This window comes from Girardinichthys multiradiatus, chromosome 21 (assembly GCF_021462225.1).
Source record: "Girardinichthys multiradiatus isolate DD_20200921_A chromosome 21, DD_fGirMul_XY1, whole genome shotgun sequence".
NCBI classification, from domain to species: domain Eukaryota; kingdom Metazoa; phylum Chordata; class Actinopteri; order Cyprinodontiformes; family Goodeidae; genus Girardinichthys; species Girardinichthys multiradiatus.
Window position 1 is genome coordinate 17,791,038 of NC_061813.1, and position 16,058 is coordinate 17,807,095.

At 41.9% G+C, this 16,058-nt stretch overlaps 1 protein-coding gene across 7 annotated transcripts in view; it reads left to right on the forward strand.

Annotated features, from left to right (window-relative positions):
- Positions 1–16,058, forward strand: part of ctnnd2a (catenin (cadherin-associated protein), delta 2a) — a 363,719-nt gene that overhangs the window by 187,105 nt on the left and 160,556 nt on the right. For all 7 annotated transcript variants that reach the window (XM_047350531.1, XM_047350532.1, XM_047350528.1 and 4 more), the window contains 3 exons: positions 14,327–14,381; positions 14,837–15,047; positions 15,498–15,612. In XM_047350531.1, the coding sequence (XP_047206487.1) occupies positions 14,327–14,381; positions 14,837–15,047; positions 15,498–15,612 (381 nt within the window). The remainder of the gene's footprint in view (positions 1–14,326; positions 14,382–14,836; positions 15,048–15,497; positions 15,613–16,058) is intronic.

Consider the following 16,058-nt stretch of genomic DNA (forward strand, 5'->3'; position numbering starts at 1 on the left):
CAGAACAGAGCAAAGCAAGGTCAAGGCAAAGGCAAAGGTAATGTGGCTTGAGCTGTACCACAAAGGGCAACACTCTGGCAGTGAGTTGCTGGCAGCCTCCTCCTTAAATACTCCTCAGCAGATCATCAAGGAGATAGAGAACACCTGTCACCTCTCCTCCGGTTCACCATCTAGAGAACAGAAATAGCACCAAACAGACAGACATGGCACAGCTCCTGACAACTTGTAGGAACCATAAAACAAATCAGAGCAAACCTTCTGGTGCGCACCACAAAAGCTCATTTGTTGTTTTAACACAGCAAATGAAACTTAGGAAACATTTAAGGTAATCAAAATCAAAACATGCAGTTTTAGTCTCTCATCACATGCAACTCGCTTCAATGGCCACACTCATACAGATTTGAGTCTGACATCTCATACAGCTCACATAAATGCAAAACACCACATACATCATTCAGAAATTCTCCCATTCATCCATCTGCCATACGCTGTGGATCCAGGCCTTTTCATTCATACATCTCATCCACACTTTTTCATTCTTTTTCACACCCTTTCATCCTTCTTCATGCCCCTTCATGCCCCTGGGGGTCCACTGACCTGATTAATAGTTTGTTGATGGTCAGGCAAGTTAATTTCAAAAGTTTTATGTGTGCACACATTTTTAATTATTAGATTATTGACTCCAATCCCGTTAACATGATTAATTTAACATCTCTGCAGAACACCAATCTCCACAGAGATCACAAAAATACTGCAGCTTTCTCAGTTTTAGGCTTTGACTCTCCGAGGGGTCATCTTTGAATGCCACTAGGAAGAAAAAAAAAAACTGGGCACGTGCACTTAACTGCAATTTCTCTTTGCCTTTCAGGCAAATATTACTCAGCACTTAAAATCTCTGCCTCTCAGGCATCTAAAAGAAGTTTCAACTTACCTCTACTCAGTCCACCAGCTACTTATTTTTAAGGTCATTACGCGCCTTTTATAATGTTTTTTTTTTTTTTTTCATATATCAAAATAGGTATTTTCCTGCAAGGTGGCTTAATCCCTTGGAGAGAAAATAATATTGGACGGACACGTTATAATATTAGTACTATTCCTAGGCCTTGCCCCCCAGGACTTTAGCCGGGACATAAACATTACTTCAAGACTGCCAGGTAGCCAATTCGAACTTTGTGTTTTTGAATGACAGCCTCCTTGCGCACGCAAGCACACGTCGGCACATTAAGAAGACCAGATGTCCTGTCTAATTTGAAAGGATACTTCTGATGTCGTTCACTTGAATTAATAACCAGAGCGGAGGACCTATGGACAGCCGTATTTCTAAAGTGTAACAGAAGAGACGGTTGCTCTTACCCCTTCTGGTTCAACGGGCCAGTTTCACCAGTCCATGTCCCTCCGCCTGGACTGGCCACTTTTCTCTTCTCCCTCAGCAAAAGTCCCTGTATGGGCCACCAATTATGTGGGAGAAGAAAGTTTCCTAATTTAAAAATGATAGAGAAACAACTGGTTTCTCTCAAAGCCGACACGGGGGACCTTTTATTCAGAACACATCTCTGAATATGTCATCATACAAAATCCCAAAGAATCCCAAAATCCCTTTCATGAGTCGAGATATATATACAACAGTCAAATCATTGTTGTGTATGTCAGACTTTTGACCAATCAGATGTACCCTTTCACTTACGCACATTTTGGCACTCACAACATTGATTCTCAAGCACAGTTCCAGGAAACATCTGCAGGAAATCATACTGGTCTACGTGACAGTTACACAATAACAATCTCATCATTTTAGTCAACTCCTCATTCCTGAGCTAAACGGGACTGCTGACCCAATGTCAAAGTGACCTGGGAAGATTCAAGGTATCATGAGATTTCCCGGCTGAATTGTTTTCCATCCAGCCTGCGAGTTCACTTCTACAATAACAAGGCCATTAGTCATTCCTCATGCCAAGAACTTTTCCCTAATGTAATTTGTTCCCAGACAGGCACTGCATGCTGCTCATTGTGAACCTTCGTTTATGCCCAGAACAATCTACACAGAATTCATTTTACATATGGTAAAAACAATAATAACATTTTACAATAATTGCACAAGAACAGAGCACTGACCACCACAGGAATGATGTTGAAGGATTTTAACCTTCTCAAAAAATACAACCTGCTCAGACCCTTTCTGTACATTGTCTCTGTGTGTGATCAATCCAACTTGTCATCCAGCTGCACACCCAGGGATTTGTAGCTGGATGCAACCTCCACCTCCATGCCTTTAATGGTAACTGGAAACTGTGCATACCATTTCTTCCTTGAAATTGATCACAATTGATCATCTCCTTTGTTTACCGATGTCCAGCTGAAGGTGGTTGAGGATGCTCCAGTCGACAAAGTAAACTATCATGCCCTGTATTCCTCCTCGGGTCCTCCCCATATATAACCTAAAGCTGCTGATTCATCAGAAAATTTCTATAGTAAGCAGGAGTCTGTGTTGTACTGGCAGTCTGACATATAGATTGTGAAGAGGAAGGGGGACACAACATTCCCCTGAGGAGCGCCAGTATTGTTCAAGATTGCCCACGTACTGTGGGCTGTAGGTTAAGTAATCCATTTTCCAGTTAATCCGAGATGGCACCACCTGCATTAACATCATCTTCTCACAGAGCAGCTGTGGCTGAATGATGTTAAAGGCACTTCAGAAGTCAAAAAACATAATCCTAACAGTTGCATCAGTGTAATCCAAGTCACCATATATCCTATGCAGCATGTAGTGGAGGGCATCATCTACTCCAATGTTGGGTTGATATGATTGCTGTTCAAATGTGTATTTGACACACAGTTAAAGAGGGGCCCCGGCATGGTATACACTTATGGAGAAGAAGGGTAGGAGCAGAAAAAAACACAAGCAATAGAAATAAGCTTTTACCAACAAGCTTGGTCTTCAGAACCTAGACGTGATCAGTTCATATATATATACGCAAAACACCACAGCATACTTGTAAAGAACATGCACTACCGTGCAAAAGTTTTAGACACACTTATTTATTTAAGTTTCTTTATGTTTATGACTATTTATATTGTACGTAGATTCTCACTGAAGGCATCAAACCTGGGAATTAATACATATGGGATTATATAGCAATCAAAAGGAAGACGTAAAAGAACTTTACATTTGTTTTAAATCTTAGATTCCTTAACGTAGCTGCTCTTTGCTGCGATGACTGAAATATTAACCTTTGGCCATTTTTCAACCTCTGGGAAGTTCTTTCAAAACTCTTTGGAAAACCATTTCAGGTGACCACCTCATGAAGCTCATGGAGAGAATGCCAATAGAGCAAAGCAGTACTCAGAGCGAAGGGTGGCTATTTTGTAAAAATCTAAAATACAAAAACGTTTAGAGTTATTTCACTTGTTGTTTGCTATATATTTCTATGTGTGTTTATTCACAGTTTTGTTACATTTGTTGAAAATCTACAATGTAAATAGTCATGAAAATAAAGAGACCCATTAAGTGAGAAAGTGTATCTAAAACTTTAGAAAGATAGCATATGTAGATCATTGAAAGAATGAAAAAACTGAAAGGGGCTTGTATGGAAACATCCTAGTTCAGATGTAATACAGTACTGTTGTGGCAAGATTTCCAGCACAAAACCAGGGAGAGAAAAAAACTATTTAGAGAGTAGTTTATTAAGAACACGATAGTTGCTCAACCATGGTTGTGGATGTCATGGAGACCACATTCTTAAGATAGTATTGTGAAGGGAGCTTTAGTGTGAGCACATTAATAAAAGAGAAAAGGCTAAAGTTTGGCACTTCACTGATCTAAAGTATTGAGATGTGTTATAAAAGATGTGCGATAATAGCAACTCTGAAGGATGCTCACTGAATATGATTATTCTTCATCATGCAACAAGATCAAGATCTCAGGAATAGATGCGATTTCTACCTTAAAAGGAGGCTAAACATGTTAAAAGACAGAGTCAAAGTTCAACCTTCAACCCGATTACAATGTTTTCATAGGAATTTATAAGATTCTCTTTGACAATAGTGTAAAATAATACCCCCTACATCAATGTATGTGACTAAACAGAAAATAACTACTACTTGAGTCATATAGGTTACTACATGTTGACACTGGGACTTCTGGTGTTTCCTATAATAAATATTAACCTGCTTTAATTATGTCATACATTCAAGTATTTTACTTACTTAATCTTAAGACTCTATAAAGAGCAGAATGTTTGTTTTTTATGTACTGATGTGGGATATCTTTGAGCAGAATGATGGTAATGGCCATTTTTACAATAATACAATAATAATTTAATTTGTAAGACAGGTAAACACAAATTAGTTGATTGTAGTTGTAAAAAATGGCAATTGTTTCAGATCTCAAGTAATTTCATTTTATACACGTTTTATTGTAAACAGATGGACTGGTGACCTGTACCCCGCCTCTCGCCCGTAGACTGCTGGAGATAGGCACCAGCTCCCCCGCGACCCACTATGGAATAAGCGGTAGAAAATGACTATCCACATATATATATATATATATATATATATATGTGGATATATATATGTATATATATATATGTGGATGTATAAAAAGGATCAAGTAAATGAGCATAGACATAACTTTTTTTTTTAGCAAATTTCCCTTTTTTGTTTCACTATATGCTCTCATGCCTCTCTGACTGTTTGCTTTTGTGAGTTGCATGTCAGATTTTCCACGTTGAGATAATTGTTCCCCTCAGCTTGAGATAAATCAGTTCCCATGATTATTCTTAAAAAAACAGTCCTGGAACTACAGGTTTGCTTTGTACGAGAGATACATTACAGCATATTGTGAAGAAGAAAATAAAACCAGGAACAGCCATTGGAGAAATAATGGGGACTCTATAATTATGCAATGCTGGTGTATTTATCTCAGTAAGATTTGCTGAGCAGGCAGGGTTTTTTATTTTTTTCTAAGGTGTGGATACAAAACAAGGTAGCTGCAGATATTAACACCTGGAAACATTTACAAACATAACCTTCAAACACAGTGGGCTCACCACCTGCAGGGGGAACCGTGAGGGACCGGTGCAAAGAGGATTGGGTGGCGGACGAAGGTGGAGACCTCAGCGGCCCGATCCTGGATGCTTAGGCTGGCTCTAGGGACGTGGAATGTCACCTCGCTGGGGGGGGAAGGAGCCTGAGCTTGTGCGGGAGGTCGAGAGATATCGACTAGAAATAGTCGGGCTCGCCTCCTCGCACAGCGTGGGCTCTGGAACCCATCTCCTTGAGAGGGGTTGAACTCTCTTCTACTCTGGAGTGGCCCACGGGGAGAGGCGGCGGGCTGGGGTAGGTTTGCTTGTTGCCCCCCAGCTCAGCTGTCTCGTGTTGGGGTTTACCCCAGTGGATGAGAGGGTCGTATCTCTGCGCCTTCGGGTTGGGGAGAGGTCTCTGACTATCATTTCAGCCTACGGGCCGAGTGGTAGTGCAGAGTACCCGACCTTCTTGGCGTCCCTGTCGGGGGTGCTGGATAGTGCCCCTCCCGGGGACTCCATTATTCTGCTGGGGGACTTCAACGCCCACGTGGGGAACGACAGTGACACCTGGAGAGGCGTGATCGGGAGGAATGGCCTCCCCGATCTGAATCCGAGTGGTGTTTTGTTATTGGACTTCTGTGCTAGTCACGGATTCAACGGATTTGAACACCATGTTCAAACATAAGGGTGTCCATCAGTGCACTTGGCACCAGGACACCCTAGGCAGAAGGTCAATGATCGACTTTGTTGTCGTATCATCAGACCTTCGGCCGCATGTTTTGGACACTCGGGTGAAGAGAGGGGCTGAGCTGTCCACTGATTATCACCTGGTGGTGAGTTGGATCCGCTGGAGGAGGAGAAAGCCGGACAGACTTGGCACGCCCAAGCGCATAGTGAGGGTCTGCTGGGGACGCCTGGCGGAGCCCTCGTCCAGGGATGTATTCAACTCCCACCTCCGGGAGAGCTTCGACCAGATCCCGGGGGATGTTGGAGACATAGAGTCCGAGTGGACCATGTTCTCCGCATCTATTGTCGATGCTGCTGCCCGTAGCTGCGGCCGTAAGGTCTGCGGTGCCTGTCGCAGCGGCAATCCCAGAACCCGGTGGTGGACACCGGCAGTAAGGGATGCTGTTAAGCTGAAGAAGAAGTCCTATCGGCTGTGGTTGGCTTGTGGGACTCCTGAGGCGGCTGACGGGTACTGTCAGGCCAAGCGTGCTGCGGCCCGGGCTGTGGCAGAGGCAAAAACCCGGGCCTGGGAGGAGTTCGGTGAGGCCATGGAGAAGGACTACCGGTTGTCCTCGAAGCGATTCTGGCAAACCGTCCGGCGCCTCAGGAGGGGGAAGCAGTGCTTCGCCAACACTGTTTATAGTGGGGGCGGGAGACTGCTGACCTCGACTGAGGACATTATCGGGCGGTGGAAGGAGTACTTCGAGGATCTCCTCAATCCTGCCATCACGCATTCCGTGGTGGAAACAGAGGCTGGGGACTCAGGGTTGGACTCTTTCATCACCCAGGCTGAAGTTACCAAGGTGGTTAAAAAGCTCCGGTCCGGAGGGTGTGTTCCAACTACAGGGGGATCACACTCCTCAGCCTCCCTGGTAAGGCCTACGCCAGGGTATTGGAGTGGAGAGTCCGACCGATAGTCGAACCTCGGCTTCAGGAGGAGCAGTGTGGTTTTCGTCCCGGCAGTGGAACACTGGACCAGCTCTATACCCTCTACAGGGTGCTCGAGGGTTCATGGGAGTTTGCCCAACCGGTTCACATGTGTTTTGTGGACCTGGAGAAGGCATTCGACTGTGTCCCTCGTGATGCCCTGTGGGGGTGCTCCGGGAGTATGGAATTGGGGGGGCCCTTTATTAGGGGCCATCCGGTCCCTGTACGAGCGGAGCAGGAGTTTGGTCCGCATTGCTGGCACTAAGTCGGACCTGTTCCCAGTGCATGTTGGACTCCGGCAGGGCTGCCCTTTGTCACCGGTCCTGTTCATAACTTTTATGGACAGGATTTCTAGATGCAGCCAAGGGCCGGAGGGGGTCTGGTTTGGAGACCAGTGGATTTCATCTCTTCTTTTTGCGGATGACGTGGTCCTGCTGGCCCCCTCTAGCCAAAACCTACAGCATGCGCTGTGGCGGTTCCCAGCCGAGTGGGAAGCGGCTGGGATGAGGATCAGCTCCTCCAAGTCCGAGGCCATGGTACTCAACCGGAAAAGGGTGGCTTGTCCTCTTCAGGTTGGAGGGGAGTTCCTGCCTCAAGTGGAGGAGTTTAAGTATCTCGGGGTCTTGTTCACGAGTGAGGGAAGAATGGAGCGGGAGATCAACAGACGGATCGGTGCGGCTGCCACAGTAATGGGGGCGCTGTGCCGGTCCGTTGTGGTGAAGAGAGAGCTGAGCCGAAAAGCAAAGCTCTCAATTTACCGGGCGGTCTACGTTCCTACCCTCACCTATGGCCATGAACTTTGGGTCATGCCCGAAAGAACGAGATCCCGGATACAAGCGGCTGAAATGAGCTTCCTCCGTAGGGTGGCCGGGCACTCCCTTAGAGATAGGGTGAGGAGCTCGGCCATCCGGGAGGGGCTCGGAGTAGAGCCGCTGCTCCTCCACATCGAGAGGAGCCAGTTGAGGTGGCTCGGGCATCTATATAGGATTCCTCCTGGACGCCTTCCTCGGGAGGTGTTCCAGGCACGTCCCACCGGAAGGAGGCCCAGGGGACGGCCCAGGACACGCTGGAGGGACTATGTCTCTCGGCTGGCCTGGGAACGCCTTGGGCTCCCCCTGGAGGAACTGGAGGAAGTGTCTGGAGAGAGGGACGTGTTGTGGAATTTTCTTATCAATGTGGGTAGAAGTTGACTCATAACAAGAGAAAATCCGGACTTTGTCTTTATAAGTTTTATTTAAAGGCATTCAGCATTTGAAGACCCGGACACTGAGGTTAGTCAGTGAAACAGAGCCCCGATGAACATTTACACACAGTATTTATACCAGAACATGACAGTGTTATCTCAACTTCAAAGAGTCTGTGTTTTACAACCCCAGACCCTTCTCGAGTTCAGAGGTGACAAAGTTATCTGGGAACCCATCAGTCCTTCCCAACACATCATCCTAACTGTGGGTTTTAACCATTAAACTTCTGATAATGGCTTTTACAGCTTACTCCGTAACACAGATGTTCACAGAAGGGAGGTAAACCAAAGGTCATACACTTTGGAACACTTAATAAAATAATTTCCATCACACTCCCTTCTTCTGATTACAAGATAATCACAACTAAAGGAAAATTCTTCAAAACCATCACCCCTCTCAGCTAACAGATAATCCAAAGCCATTCTATTTTGCAAACTCATAGTTCTTATAGCCTGCTGCTCCGTAGTTAGAACAGTGAAACATTCCTCAGATAAAGCAGTAAGATTAAAAGTTAACACAAAGGGATCAGGGACCAAAGATCCTGAAATAGTAGAAAGATCAGTTCTGATAGGACATGACTCAAATTTATGTCTGTTGATTAAAGCACATAAAACAGATATAATAGCTTCGCAACCTACTGTCTTCCCAAGGAAATAAGGTGTACTTTCCTCCTGTGTAATACAAATATCTGGATCTTTAATTGGATTTCTATTACCCCGAATTCTATAAAGAGTTCCTGTAGATGCACACGTTAAATTAATCTCACTAGAAAATCTACTAACATTTCTGCTTTCCCTTACACTATAATTCCTCACAGTTTTGATGCATCATTTGCCACCAGACATTATCAGTATGATCATAGTAGTCAGGAAAGTGATGAATCTCTCTTCGAATCCGCTGATGAGTATTATTAGTCAGATTAACCACACATTGTCTTTGCTGTACCTTTCCCAAAATGAACACAAGAGTTATAAAAATACTTGCAATACCAATCATTAGCATCAGAACAGACCATCTTCCATATAGCTGCATCGTGACCTTGAAGTGGAATGTCCTTTCTTCTGGTACTGAAAGCAAACAGTTTTTTCCAAAGAAAACAAATTATAAACACAACTTAAAAAACAAAAAACAAAATATCCTGCTGTCTCTCCTGAGTGGCTTCAAGCTGCCCTGTTACCAGTCTGGTACAGGTGGGCGGTCGTAGGAAGCTCCTCTAGAAATATATTTAGAAACAGGAACTCTAACCTGCTGGAAGTTAGGCTTCCATAGTCCAACTAAACAACGGTGGAAATGAACACATTCAAATTTGTAATAATACCATAATGATAAATATCAAGCAATAAACATAAAAGTTAGATAAAAGCATCCGAGATATCCTCCTCAGAGTCAGTCTCTCTGTCAAAGTGGGAGAAAATAATTTGGCTGACCCTTGCTGTCCAGGCAAAGGAGCCCCTAGTAGCCACCAAATGTTAAGAAATTAAGGAGAATAAGCATCATGGCGCATATTTGACTGTCTTTCTGTTGCAGACGTCACCAGTCCATCATCCAGAGAAAGGTTATGTGCAATGTGTAGAGGTCTTCCCTCTCACTGTGGTGTGTGTGCAGTAAGGCAAATGACCTTATGATTTCTAACTTTCAGGCAATGCAATGGCCTTAAGTAGATTCTGAAATAACGTTGCACTGCCCAAGGGATTATTGTGCCCTTGTAAGAACAGTGTTCTTCAATCACCTCTTAAATCACTCGCCAGTGATCAGCTTACAGTTCTTTGTCTTGTGGTGGTCCGCTGTCCTCAAATCTTTCAAGCCGTGGATGATCCAGTTGGAAGATGACTTGTCCTGGAAGCCAGATGAAGCTGGGGGAGCTGGAGCTTTCCTGCAGCTTTCCTGGGTGTCTAGTTGGATCTGATATGGGCCATTCCAGCCCTGGACTTCCTGTGTTTTCTCCTAAATTCTCTGAGCAGAATCCAGTCGCCAGGAATAAAGGACTGGAGGGTGGAAGTGGCTGTTTCTGGTAATGCAGCCTTCACCATCTGTGAAACTTGAGAAAACATAGGGGACAGGTTTTGACAGTAAAACAACATCCTATCTTCACACAAAGATGTGGAAGAAAATTATCTTGGCAATATCCCCATGTCCAAATTAGGAGACCTGCCACACAGCACTTCAAAAGGACTGAGATTTGCCTATGTCCTTTGTCTCAATCTTATATAAGTGAGAACAGGGCCTTCACAACACTTGGCTAATTTTCAATTCAAAGTCCCATTCTCAAACCTATGTGCTTAACTACATGAACTTCATCAAAACATCCAACAAAATCAAAAGAATTGATCTTCTGACTTCACCTGATATACTAGCAGTGACCATCAGCTAAATATTCTGAATATCAAAAATGTGACATGATGTTTGAGGAAGGCCTGATTACAGGTCAATATTTCATAGTTTCAGAATACCCAAAAAGAATTTCAAAAATGGTCTAATCTGTGGAGATGTAAAATTTCACAAAATAATCAACACCATAATTTCAGAGAGGTTTTCAGAATGTGGTCTTAGGGAGCTATACACCATTTATATAAAGAAAGTACAATGTCTCTCTCGCATTGTCACTAAGTCCTCACTGGAGGTATGAGCTACCCTTTTTCCCATGAGTGCTAAAACGTTTGGAACCCCATGTTACTTTATTCTGACATTTCTCTCTTCTGGCGCAGGGTCCAACCCATGCAACAATCCAGCAAAAAGTTTGTACAAAAATGTTCTAGTAACCAAGATCACATTACATAGAACCAAAGAAATGAATTCTGACATAACTATGTGTCACTATGAATTTAATGAAAGCAACATAAAGAAAATCCAGAGGTTTTTACCTGCAATTCAGTTCCATTAACAACAAAACACAAACTTTAATTAGTCAGTTCATCAATGTCTCACTTAGAAATTAGTCACATATCATCCTGATTTGTCTTGTATAAAGATGAGTATTAGATTAATGGACATCTAATGTAATTCAGATGCATAAACCCTACAAATTCGAATCTAATAAATAATTCCCACCAAATATAAAGTCATGACTCTGATTCTTTATCAAAAATATATTCCTTACTCTTGCATATCTTGAACTGTCAGCTAGTTTAATGGTACCAGGGAAACTTTCAATCTAATAAATCACCAATGATTCTGCATGCAAAACTAATTCTTCAAACTAGTTTAAACTATTTCATTAACCTTTTAATAATAAAACACATAAATCTAAAAGTCATGCTACATCCTTAATTATTATACAAAAAAAAAACATGTTATTAAGACAACAATCACTACAAGCATTTTGATTCTATTGTCTCTTAAACAGTGTTAAAACTCAGGAAGGGAGGTGCTGAGCGTCACCATGACAACAAAGGCACGAACCAACCTGGTAGGTGGGCGGAGTCAGGCAGAACTAACCTCTGATTGGCAGCCTATGGGCGGGACCCACAGTTTCTTCATTCCAACCCATATTAGTGAACCTTAAACTGCAAAGCTGTTAACATGCACCTACCTCAGAAACAAGCTGCTTCTTAACTCTCCTGAAAACTCAGTTTAATCAATCTGGGATTTAGAAACATTATTCTAAACATGGATTATTGTTTCATGCAACATATAATCAAACATTCAGTCCAACAAAACAAAGGCAGAACATCTAAGACAGACAAATGGCCAAATTTGAAGCTTCAAGAATTCAAAGAAATTTTTAACAATCTCTTTTCAGAATATGTTTTCTCAACCATATCTTTTACTGCTATAATTGATCAATTTTGTTATGACAATCGTCAGGATCCTTTTTTAAAAATGAGTGCACATAGTCCAAAAATTCAATTAAATTAAGATAAGAAGCTTGTCTCCAAACTGGACTTTTTCCCACATAGTGTTTCAAAAAGAACAAACATCATTTTCTTTAATTTGGGCTATTTAAATTTTGAGAGTTGGGGAAAACTTATTACTAGAACCCCTCTTTTACAATCCAAATGCTGATAAATGTTCCAATATTTTATCTCTTAGTAATCTGAAATCACCTTGTGTACCTTTGTACTCCTATGTATTCTTTTAATCTTTAAACCCTAAGAAATCAAACAAGGACACTGGAGTTTGAGCCAACCATCCTCTTACTGTTAAGAGAGCCTTTATTTCTTTTCTTTTCCTAAAATAAAGGATTTTACTTGTCTTGATTCTGTTATAAAGAATCCTAGCCTTGGTTCCAAAACTAAACTCTTCAACCCCAATCTGTGTTCCCCAGAGTAGACATTTTGAGTATTATTGCATTTCAAAGCCACCAAATGACTGGAACCCCTCATTGGCTTAGATCTATTTTAATAGGTAATCGGTCTACCTTTAATTAAATATTATAATTTTATGGACCTAAAATCTATGGCTTACAGGCTTCAGGAGTCCAGGAACCACAAGTTGAGTACTACTGCATTGAACAATGGTGTTAACTTTCTGCAGAGATTGAAGGATTGGCTAAATATATTATTTCTGCTTGGACAATAATCAGATTTAAAATTATTAGTTCACAGCTCCTAATTTACCTCAGATCATATTTGCTCCTAACACAGTTCATAAGAAGCTTCAGACAAACATTATGCTAAAAAGCCAAAAACAAAACAAAAACCAGATCTGTTTTAAAATAAAGAAAAAGCATGGTACTGTGGTGGAAAATAACTCCACAGTTCTGAAGGCCTTTTCATGCAGAGTCTTCTAAAATACATATTTTTATATATGATTTTGACAACTTAATGTATGTTTTTTGTTTTTTTAATATTTTTACTGAATTGTTCTGAACACTGTTATAAGTGTTCCATGGTGACCTGTATGTGCTTGCATATTAAAGCCTTGTACAAATGCAGCTGGGCAATGATACATTTTAAAATGCATTCACAGCTAAAATAAAATAAAATAAATTAAATTAGTTAGTTAGTTAATTAAATTAAAACTCTGAGATTCAGCGATGAGGTAATTTGGGTTCTGTTTTACTGCCTTTGGAGAATAGTGTGTTATGATTCTGGCCCTCTGCCAGCTCTGCTCTCACTCATGCAATCAACTCATCTGCTTCACCTGTCTGCTGCTGCGCAATCACCGTCATGCCACACACCTGTGGAGCTGCAGTTATATACAGCCATCTGACAGGCAGACGGTGACAGATTTTCGAAAACATTTGTGAGTAGTTATCCAGCGGTCCTTTCTGACTGATCTTGTTCTCTGACCTTGCCCTGCCTCACGGATTTTGCCTTCTTGCCTGCCCCTTGTCTGACGGATTGGATTTCTGGATTTCGACTCTGTTTTATGCCTCTGCCTGCCCCTTGTCTGACGCCTCTAGCCCTGGAATTTGACCCAGTTTCTGTCCCTGGATTTACACCTCAGCCTAACCACTGGTTTATTCAGCCTGAGCCTGCCTGGCTCTCTAGTCCGTCAAGAGGACAATCACAGCTCTCTGTGTTCCTGTCACAGTTTCAGCTGATTCCTCGGAGGATTTGGATCAGTCAGCAATCCGACTTCAGTCTGTTGGACGCTTCCTCATTAACTGTCTGGATCACTTCCTCCTCTGGATTCTGTGCCTCATCACCAGACTGAGAAGTTTAGTGGCTCTATCTAACTCCTTGCATATCCTGAGTCTTATTCAGCCACTAACTAGTCTCTCTGTTCTCAGTGGTTCCTGGAAGCTGACTGTTGTTCTCCTGCTCTCTGATCCTGAGTTTCTGAATAAAGCTTTTAACTTATTTCTTTGTGTTTGGCTGAGTTTGGGTTCTCTGTCTCTGGTCGTGATAGAGTGAGAAGGTATTTGGAAAGATCACTTTTAATCTGTGCTAAAACAGCTTCCTAATACAGGAAAATACAGCTTATGTTTGTGAGCATTTCATGGGAGTCAAAACTTTGGGCAAGTTCAAAATATACATTTCTTTTCTCTTTTAAGTTCTTTAAAATTGGGCTTAAATGAAAACCAGGCTAATGACATTCTCATTTTCATGTATAACCTTGCCATAGAAAACCAATTGGCTACATTAAAAATGGAAAAAAAAAACTTGTATAATTCCTTTTACATTGTGGTGTGAACAAGCTTTAGGAGAAATGATTTCTTTTATCTAAGCTTGATGGATGTTAAGGTTTTCTAAGAGTCTCTTTCAAATTGCCCTTTGGTTTTCTCTAATAGTGTCATTATTGGCTACTTTTGAATCATTTTTTTTTTTTACTGCTCAGAGGACTGACTGATCTTACTGTACACAAAGTGTTTGACTACACACTACAAACAAATGCTGTTTGAATTGTTTGTTCCTTCTTCAGTTTCAAATGTCTCCCTCCCTTACCAGACACCTATTCCACTTCATTTTCCCTTGTTGTGGCTGTTCTTGTCTAACTTTCTCTGTGTTTCCTTTATCTCCACAGGTGACATCTAATCGTGCAGCCCAGCAGCAACAATCACAAACTGGGGCAGGATCAGGTAGGTATTCATTTCTTCTTTTCACCTTATTAATGTTCCTTCTTTAAAATTTGTTTTTCTCATGATACATTCATGGCATTCATTAGCTTTGTGCTACTGACACTCAGATGAGATTTTTTTCTTTTATTAGTAATAAATAAAAACGGTCTCTCCCATTTTGTGGGTTTAGCTGAGTTATTCATTTTTGTTTTGTCAAGTGCTTTTGATCTTTTTAAATTTTTATTTTTTTGTACAGCGCTTTGGTCACTTGTTAAGTTTTAAATTTTTTTTATTTTTTTTTTATGTGCTTTAGAAATAAAGTGGTATGGTAACTGTGTTTGATCTTTTTTACTGACTTATTCGCTATTTACGCCAGTACTTGGTGGCTTTCTGCTTTAAAGTTCAAGCATCAGCCTCCTCACAATCTCACCCTTTTCCTCTGTTTATTAAAAAAAACTCCCCTTTTTTGTTTTTAGGAATTTACTATTCCAGCTCTACCTTACCTGCCCAGCGTGTCAGTTCCCCCCTGTCTGGGGGAGGAGGCTCAGTTTCTCCTGGGAAACACCAACGTTTGGGATCAGCCTCTGATACATCAGGCTACTCCACCACCCAGCGCCAGTCTTCCTCTTCCCCCTCCTCCTCTCCCAGTAAACAGTCTCCTGCTAATCGACTGGCCAAGTCATACAGGTAGGCCACCACATTCACTGGATCTCTAACTTTAGATTTCACGTGTTTGTATTGATACTGGAGAATGTAAACTTAAGATTTGAGAAATGTGTGTGTGCTCCTGTTTTTATAGCTGAGAGGACCATTTTTTTCTTATTTCACTATCAAAGTGAGGACTGTTTGTTGTAAAGTGAGGTCATTTTCATGGTGCTCACTTACTGTTTTGCTAAGGGTTAGGTTTAGGACTAAGGTTTGAATTGAGTTAAAGTTAGGGTTAGGTATGTAATGGTTAGGTATAGGGCTAGGGTCAGGGTTAGACCATAGAAAGGATTGAAAATGAATGGAAGTCAATGAGAGTCAATGCAAGGTCCTCATATCATATAGTAAGACAAGAGTCTGTGTGTGTTCATGTACGCGCGCAAATTTGTCCACCTAGATTCCGTCTTTGTGTTACTTTGTATGTCACTATAGTACTACAGTTTCCGTGACAACATCAGGAGGTGGGTCCCCACTGAGGGTGGCATCTCCATCAAACTCTACAGCAACTGGAGGAGGGAACAGTTCAACATCGTCCCCTCTTCACCAGGTACCGAATTGTATCCTCTTAAGGAGTGTTTCACTCTATAATGCATCTGTATGGAAGGAGTGTTTTGAAATGGGCCAAAAATATTAGAATTTCTATCTATCAGTAATGTTTGTGGTGGACTGGAGGGTTTTACTACAGGCTGTGTGCTCCTTCAATCTGTCTAGATAAGTTTGTAAGGTCTGAGATTAAATACTTATGTACTATGGTATTTTCCTTCCGCATTGTTGTTATTTATAGACAAAGTCAGTATGGGAAACATTTGCTCCTTTTCCACTGGCACCATTTAGCCCAGCTCCACTCCACTCAGCCCGCTTTGAGAGCATTTCCATTGCTGTTTTTTCCATTCTGGTACCTACCTTTTTGATCCCTGCTCCTGAGCAGGTGCGACTGGGCCTGAGTTGGGACTACTTGTGACGTGAACAGACAGCAGTTTACTGATTGGCCAA